At 27.2% G+C, this 8892-nt stretch overlaps 2 protein-coding genes across 2 annotated transcripts; both read left to right on the plus strand.

Annotated features, from left to right (window-relative positions):
- Nucleotides 1-696: 696 nt before the first annotated feature.
- On the plus strand, nt 697-4688 carry LOC101267266 (uncharacterized). Its single transcript, XM_004247354.5, has 3 exons — nt 697-1298; nt 3425-3669; nt 4290-4688. The coding sequence occupies exons 1-3, from the start codon at nt 834-836 to the stop codon at nt 4534-4536; spliced, it is 957 nt and encodes a 318-aa protein (XP_004247402.2). The 5' UTR covers nt 697-833; the 3' UTR covers nt 4537-4688.
- A 1112-nt stretch (nt 4689-5800) lies between these two features.
- On the plus strand, nt 5801-7000 carry LOC101267557 (RING-H2 finger protein ATL2-like). Its single transcript, XM_010328353.4, has one exon. It carries the CDS (start codon nt 6221-6223, stop codon nt 6815-6817), a length of 597 nt encoding a protein of 198 aa, XP_010326655.2. The 5' UTR covers nt 5801-6220; the 3' UTR covers nt 6818-7000.
- Nucleotides 7001-8892: the final 1892 nt, after the last annotated feature.

Below are 8892 nucleotides of genomic sequence, written 5' to 3' on the forward strand. Positions count from 1 at the left end.
ATGATAAAGCCGAAGATGGTACAATACATTTGGAGCCAGTAAGCGAAAAAAAACACTTATCGTAACTAGAACTCATCACAGTTTTATGATGCAGTTAAAAAATAAAACATCGAAATTTTTGGATACAATAAGAAAAATTAAAGATGAGCTTCAACAAGATTTAAATTTTAAGAAAAAAAATAAAAACAATATAATCATATTTCCCCAAATTATCTTAGATATATTTGTCTTTATAAAGAATTATTAATTTATGTATTAACGAGACCATATATTTATACAGGGGTCTTCTGAAAATATATTATCTTATTATCTTATCGAAATAACCATCGACCCAAGTTTGAACCGAAAGAAAATATTATCTTAGAAAAATTATTAATTAACTGTGTATTAATTTAGTGAGGTTTTACCGTAAGTTGAAATAAATAGGGGCAAATCTAAGTGTGGGCTTCTCGATTTTTTTGTAAACCCTTTAGTATATGTATATACTTGTAAATCTCTAACAAAATTGAATGACGGGTTAACGATAAGGATGAGTTATGAAAATGCTTTCTACACTAGTATTATGACATAATCGGTATAACTCTATGGGATCGTTTGGCAGGTAATAAGTTATTTCAAAATTAATTATCCTCAAACAACTGTCCAATAAATAATCTCATAACTATTTATTCTTATCCGTCACGCCCAATGAGCCCCTGACAAACAACCCTAACACACCACACTTATTTTTGGCAAAGAAGGAACAACAACAAGTTGACATTATAAAAATAAACTGAAAAAGCTCTATCCATGAAAAAAACAGGGGAAAGAGTGAAAAAAAGAAGAAGAGGAAAATGGAGAAAATACAGCACAAAACTGTCTCCGTTAATGGAATCAAAATGCATGTAGCTGAAATCGGTGAAGGTCCAGCAGTTCTATTTCTACATGGCTTCCCTGAGTTATGGTATTCATGGCGCCACCAATTGCTTTACTTTTCAAACAGAGGTTACAGAGCTATTGCGCCTGATCTTCGTGGTTACGGAGACACTGAAATTCCATCGGAAATCAGTAGTTATACTGCTTTTCACATTGTTGGTGATTTGATTTCTCTGTTAGATATTCTGGATCTAGAAAAAGTGTTCTTAATTGGGCATGATTGGGGTGCTCTAATTGCTTGGTTTTTCTGTTTGTTTCGTCCTGATCGGATTAAAGCTTTGGTGAATCTGAGTTGTGAGTTACGGCCCAGAAATCCGTTGCGAAAACCGATTGATTGCTTGAGGGAATTGCTTGGTGATGACTATTACATGTGCAGATTTCAGGTATTTTTTTCTCTACTGTTCAAGTATATTTACCAGATATTTTTCGAGATTGAATTAGATCTAATATTCATTTGTTTCGCTTTTTTTTCTTAAAAAACTCCGAGATAGTTCTCTTTCCATTCATTTTTTTTTTTGGGTATATGAATGAAAACAAGGGTGAAATTTTGATAGCTGGTATTCTTTGAGCCGATCAAAAATTGTTTCAGATTGAGCTATAAGGGTGTGGATGGTAGGGAGGAAGGTGTTTTTTTTTTAAAAAAATTTGGTTTATGGAAACGTAAGACATCCTAAACTAGTATAATCGTAACTATTGTTAAACGAAGTGGTAAATTTTTAAAAATAAATATACAAAAAAAATACATGATTTTAAAACTCGTCAACAAAGTATATTTAGTCCAATAGCAATTATGAGCCTTTTAACATTATTGCCTCTCAGGCGATTTTACTCTTTATCTTTAGAGAGTAAGATAGAGATTGTCTTTTTAAAATATTTTCTATTCTATTATTCTTTGCTTTCCAAATACTCTATATTTCATTTTTTTTAAATATTATATTATTATTTTATTATTTTGTAATTCACATATTAATTTTCATGTAAGGATATTAATAAAATTTCTAATATTCATAATTTTTTAAAAATATAATATAATATTCTTAAGAATATATTATTTAATATATAATACTTTCATCCTAAATTAATAATATTTAAGATATTTTTTTTCAATTTTCGTCACTTCAAGTGAATATGATTTGATGAATTTTCGTTATGAAAGATCCACAAAATTCAAATTTTAAAATATAACACATAACTTAATAATTTAAATTCAATATAACAATACATTACATAACACCATAATTTTAAAATTACAACAACAACAATAATAATAATAATAATTTAATAATCAGGTAGGTCCTTTACAAATTTAACAATATTCGGAAAAGATTAATGTATGATCTAAAGAAGTGGTGATTGTAATTGCGGTTGATCTTATTGGTTGTTTTTTACAATTATTTGAAATTGTTCTTTAAAAATTCAGAATAAAATGTAAATCTATATTAGATAAAGAATTTGAAAAGAATAAACTCTATAAACATGAAAATTATATAGGGTGATTAATTGGAAAAAAAATAAAGAATAGATTTAAGTAACGATATAATATTGAGGTGAGATAATAAGATTCTTTTTTAGAAAAGTAAAATAGAGATTTGAATTGGAGTTGATTGTTTGGAGAATTAGTGAAGTCTATATTTGAAAGTAAAATAGAGGATAAGGATGAATATGTCTATGAATGAAAATCTACAAACTTCAAATTTTGAATATGCATTTGACTTTTCTTATAAAAGTAGAGAAAACCTCCGATTTTCTCCATAAAATAGAGAAAATAAGTTTTACGAGCAACATTTCACATGATAACGTTTTTTTCCATGCTCCCACACACCTCATCTTTACCTCACACCCTCATAGCCCTCATCCCACTCTTACTCCCATAAGTATTTATCAAAATTAGCTATGCTAATATTTTTTACTTACGTATCAAACATAAAAAAATAAATAACAAACTCACTAATTTTTTTTTAAAAAACATTTTTTAAGAAAATATCTTCATTCAAACAAAACACCCCAAAGAAATATCTTATATTAAGTAAATTTCTTAAATTCTTGTTTGTTCGTTTTTATGAGCTCTCACTTTCAAGTTTGTGCTCACTTAGTTTCCTCCAATGAAGAGAGCAAACGGTTTAATGACATGTCGTTCATTTCTACTTATTAAACATTAATTAAATTTCTGTTTTTACTTATTATTTTTATAAATTAATATTAAATTAATTTATTTATATTAAATTAATGTCTTTTTAAACAAATAGCGAGTAAATACAGAAGCATATTCTTGAAATAAAAGCACTGAAATAAACACTCTAGCTGGATTCAGACTCAGATTTCACAATTCTCCACCTTGTATCGGCATCACAATAACACTCTTATACTTCTCATGGGGCACTATTAATTACATCCTTATTTCTGTCAGTTTCTCCAAATAAATATATGTATATATTACACATAATTTTTTTTCCGAAATTAACAGATACTACATATTTTTGTGATTTTCTAATAGTATGCTATTATTTAGAAACCTGGGGAAGTGGAAGAGGAATTTGCTTCAATTGATACTGCAAAACTCATCATAGGATTTCTTTCTTCACGTGATACACGTCCACCTTGCATTCCCAAAGAGATTGGCTTTCATCAGGCCTTTGCTCAGTTACCAGCAGCATTACCTTCATGGCTAACACAAGAAGATGTCAATTATTATGCTGAAAAATTAAACAAAACTGGCTTTACTGGAGGATTGAACTACTATAGAAACATGGACAAGTATGTATACCCCCAATATACTTTATACGTTTTAATTTGTCTGTCTAATTCTTGATTTAATACAGTTTTAGAAAAAAGTAGAGAAAGCTTTTGAATGTTATATAATTTTAAACGAAAAAATCTATGAAATATATCACTTTTCAATTTTCCTAAAATTAACGTTTAATTTGTTTATGAAATTATGAATAGAATTTAAACTTTAATTTCAAATCATGATTTAAAGTTTCATATTTTCTTTGAAGAATAATAGGATTTAAAATTTCTAAGTTGTGATTTCAATATATATATTTTAAAAATATAATAAGTTTCTATTTTGTGAAAAAAGATCTATTGTTTTAAATTCTACAATAAAAACTCATGCTTAATGTAAATAGATTATTTTTACCATGTGGAATAATCTTACTAGAGAATATTAGTTATTACTACTATGGTTGATATTTTGAACGTTTATAATAACATATGATCATAAATATTATCTTATTAAAGATTGTATAAGAGTGAATTCGATAGTTTTCACATATTGTTGAATTTTCATGTTTACGAGAATAAAATATAATAAAAAATCTAATTACATATTCAAATAAAAATTTCAACTTCAAATTAATCTGATTTCGATGCAGAAACTGGGAGCTCACAGCCCTATTTAGTGGATGCAAAATTCAAGTCCCAACTAAGTTTGTGGTGGGTGAGTTGGACTTGACATATAATATTCCTGGAATCAAGGAGTATATACACAATGGTGGATTCAAGAAAGAAGTTCCAAGTTTAGAGGAAGTTGTTGTAATGGAGGGAGCAGCTCACTTCATCAACCAAGAAAAGCCAGATGAAATAAATGCCCACATTTATGATTTTATTCAAAAGTTTTGATCAACCAATTGGTAGTATCTTTAATTAATTTGGGGTTTTTGGCATAATTTGAAATGTACTTTGTTGAAGTTTGTGACAAATAAGATACCTAAACAGATTTATCAGCTGAAATTTGAAATTTGATTAATGGATGAATAAGTATTTGCCACTTAGTTAATAAGTCCTTCAGCTTTGAAATGCGTTTTTTTTAACTATAAGTAAGATATTGGAAAATAAGGGAAATCTTGATATAATTGATACAATAATTGTTTATATGACTAGGAGGTTACAGGTTAAAGCTGAGAAAATATAAAAAAGAAAATGTCTTTCGATTTCATCGTAATTTTCAATCATTTCGATATACACTATTCGTATCTTTTTCTATTATTGTTTTTATATAAATAAATAATTTTTTTATGATTCAATATATTTAACTGACATAAGAAAGAAGAAGTTAAATTTGAACTCAATTGTTTGTTAGTACTCCTGTATCCTTGATTTTGAAGCGAATTTTTTCACTCTATTTTATTCTATACGCTTATTTTTCTTTTGTATATTAAAAAAATAAAAAGAATCTATTCGATTCGATAAATGCTTACCAATCCTTTACTGATATTCATTGTCCTGATGCTGCATAACATATTTGCACAAGGGAAAAAAAAGAAGCAAAATCACAATTATTTAGAGTGGATATATTTTTTTATTCTACTTTAGTCTATTTAAATATTGTGTTGTTTGATGGAAGCTCTTATAAACTTCTTCTAGTTTATAGTTAAAAATGTTTTAGGAAGGATCTTGGAAATATCAAAATTTTGGCATATTTGTTGCATGTGGAGGAATGAGTTGAGCAAGTTGAAGACAAAGTGCCAAAGTGCACTTGTTCATTAATACTGCATTTTGCTTCATATTAAATATAGATAATTCTCATCCAACAACTCTTATCTATCTAAATAAATATATAACCTATAAAGTTACATTTGGATAGTGTGGTAGATCGTATAAAATTAATGTTTAATTGAGTGTATTAATAATATTTATATTAGTTATTTATAAATTTTTTTTATGTATTATTGATTTGTTGTGTTAAAAATAATATATATTCTATAAAATATTTATATACAAAAATATCCTCCATAGTTATAGTTGAAAAGATATAAAAATATTTTTGAGGGACAATTGAATCTCTAACCATGATAATGCATATATCAAATCTCTTTACATTATTAATATTCAGATATCCATAATATTAGTAATACACACCTTAATATATAATAAAATATATAATTAATGCAAAAATGTATCAAATAAGAAACTACTAACACATACGTTTTTTCTATTTACTCAATCAAACAATCCCTTAATAATACATAAATTGATTATACATATAAAGTTAATTAGTGATGAAAATCTCATTTCTCCCTCAAAATTTCATATATCTAATGTAATAGATGAAAATTTATTTTTAATATCCGTTTGACCTTAAAATTTAATTACATTTCAATATTTTACAAATTCTAATATCTTATCGAACTTTTAAGTTAAATAATTTAATATTTCAAATTTCAATTTCGAAATCGAAGTATCTCATAGTCCCTCTCCGGCTACAGCATATATACTTATACAGCGACAACAAGTGAGGAAACTTCCTCTTTTATGTTTTTTAGCATAACCATTTTTCACTGCTTCTTCTTCTTCTGGTACTTTCATGGACGACGATGACTACTCATCTTCTACTGCTATCGGATCTTGTTGCGATGATGATACTCCGCATTACGCGTTCAGCGGTAAGCTCATGCTTACCTCTGTTCTCCTCTTCTTCTTCGTGTGTTTTCTCATTGCCTTCTTCCACCTTTACGCTAATCGATTCCTCCTCCGCCGTGCCCGCCGCCACCACAACCGCCGCCGTCGCTACCGCCACCAGATTCCGGCTCCACCAATTGCAGATTCTTCTTCTCAAGGACTTGACCCTTCGCTGTTAAAATCACTCCCTGTTTTCGTTTACGATGCGGAATTTTACAATCCACCAATTGAATGCCCTGTTTGTTTGGCGGAATTTGAAAATGGAGAAACGGGTCGGGTTTTGCCCAAATGTAATCATTGTTTTCACTGTGAGTGTATTGATATGTGGTTTCAGTCTCATTGTAACTGCCCGATTTGCAGAGCCCCAATTCAAGTGAAAGCGATTGATGTAAAGGAAAGTGGAGAAGATGAAGTTGTAATAATGGTGGATGAATCTGTAATCGAAGAAGTACAAAACTGTGAATCGTCGCAGTCCGACGATGGAAAAATATCAGTCGAGTAATTGTTGTTGTTGCGAGTTAATTAGTTATATGGTCACTCAACTAATGAAAATCGCTCTGATTTCCTTTTTATTGATGGTGGTTTTTATCGTATTTCAATCCATTTGTAAAAATATCACCTCAATATATAGTTACATGACTTTATTGTATAATTTTTATTAATTAGTGATTGTTTTGAGCCATCATTTAATACTCTTAGATGCTATACACCATTGAGGATTAAAAGGTAACACGAAATTTTTTTCTCTGTATAACAGTATAGGTTTATTATTGGCTTTGTATATTTTTAAAAAATTATACATAAAAATAAAATGATAATTTTATAATATCCTTCTTTTTTATTATAAAAATATAATATTTTAAAAAATAATAATTAATAATAAAAATAAACTAGAAATTTAATATAAAATTATTTACTGACTTTATAAAGTAAATTAGTATTTTTAAAAATATATAAATAACTATTATTGGACGGATTAAATAATAGGGTTCAAATCAAAAAGAGTACAAGTTGGCATAAAAATGTTATTTTCATGTATATTGGTGAAGCATTTTTGGCGATTAGTGGTATATCAAGATTTTTTTTATAGTTAAAGGATTTTATTTACCAAGTGAATATTATAAATCGAAAAGTGGTGTATCAAGTTACTTTAATTAATTTGGAGAAAGGGGTATTGGTACTTTATTCTTTTATCTACTCTCTTTGTATATATTTAGTTGTCACTATAGGTTTCATGTGTCTAAAGAAAATAGGTAAATTTGTTGTTATATCTTTATTTAGTATTTTTTTGAGTCAAATTTTAAATAAATAATCATGAAGTAATTTATTTTGATTAATTAATTTAATCAGTTATTTACTTCATTTGTTTTTGTTGCTTAAATACATACTTTCAAAGTTAATAACTCCTAAGGGTAAAATAGAAAGAATTATATTATTTAGGGATCGTTTGATATAAAGATTCATAATGTAGGAATTATTAACGCATGAATTACTAATGCATGTATTAGTAATGCAGAGTTTAGTAATGTAGGAATTAGTTTTTATCAAGTGTTTGGTTCATTGTTTCCTACCTCATCTTATATTTGGTTTAAAACTCTAAAAAAAGTTTATTTCCTATTATACCCCTGAGTTATTGTGAGATTCTATATTTCATTTAACTAGTCAAGTTAAATACTAAAAATATATATATAAAATATTATTAATTTTGAGGTGTGATATGGCGATGGTATATTTCTATTTTTTTATTGGTCAAATATACCTTAAACTTAACATGGATTTAACGCTACTTAAATTGTTTAAATACACGAAGCTTATTTTAAAAATAAAAAAATAGTTTAAGTGGTCAATCGACGAACTACATTTAAAAAAAATCCATAAAAATCAACCCAATATAACAACTCAAACATGAAGAAAAAAATTTTAGTTTGTGAAATCATCAAATTACATGGAACAAATTTGGAGAATTTAAATGAATATTTATAAATATTCTCATATAAAACAAAAAGAACATTAATTACAAAAAAAAAAAAGGAAAAAAAGTTTGGGGATAATTTAGTTATGTAGGGTCTTATTCAAGAATTGCTGAACTTTGAATTAGGGTCTTTTTAAGTTAATTTTTTAATTATATTTTTTTCTTGAATTTTTCTTTTTATCTATTAGCTATTGAAGAGACTATTATTTTTCCTATTTTTTTTTCTATTTACTTCAAAATTAACATTAGCTATTATTTGGCCGCAGTTCAATGTTCGTATGCTTGATAATATTTTTTATTTTTTTAAAAAAGGTTTTGAAAAGATCCTAACAAAAGAGAAAAGGTGTAATCTATTGGTGGTTTCTTAAAGTTGGCACGATCTAGCGGAATTCTACATCAAGTGTCTAAAATAAACATTGTCTAGTTAAGGTATCTAAGTGAAAGATCGTGCCAACTTTAGGAGGCCAACGATGGATTATCCCAAAAAAAAGGATGAGAACTTTATTTTCCCTATATTTATGGACAAAATAATATGTTGTTAAGATTGTAAATTATAATGTTTTTTTAATATTAAATATATAATATATTTATTATTTAAATAATGG

This window comes from Solanum lycopersicum, chromosome 9, assembly GCF_036512215.1.
Source record: "Solanum lycopersicum chromosome 9, SLM_r2.1".
Classification (NCBI taxonomy): Eukaryota; Viridiplantae; Streptophyta; class Magnoliopsida; order Solanales; family Solanaceae; genus Solanum; species Solanum lycopersicum.

Excerpts from the sequence above, each read along its gene's own strand:
- LOC101267557 (XM_010328353.4), top strand. The coding sequence starts at position 6,221 with ATGGACGACGATGACTACTCATCTTCTACTGCTATCGGATCTTGTTGC.
- LOC101267266 (XM_004247354.5), top strand. The coding sequence starts at position 834 with ATGGAGAAAATACAGCACAAAACTGTCTCCGTTAATGGAATCAAAATG. Across the intron at positions 1,299-3,424 it reads ATTACATGTGCAGATTTCAG|AAACCTGGGGAAGTGGAAGA; the intron begins GTATTTTTTTCT and ends GCTATTATTTAG. Across the intron at positions 3,670-4,289 it reads TACTATAGAAACATGGACAA|AAACTGGGAGCTCACAGCCC; the intron begins GTATGTATACCC and ends ATTTCGATGCAG.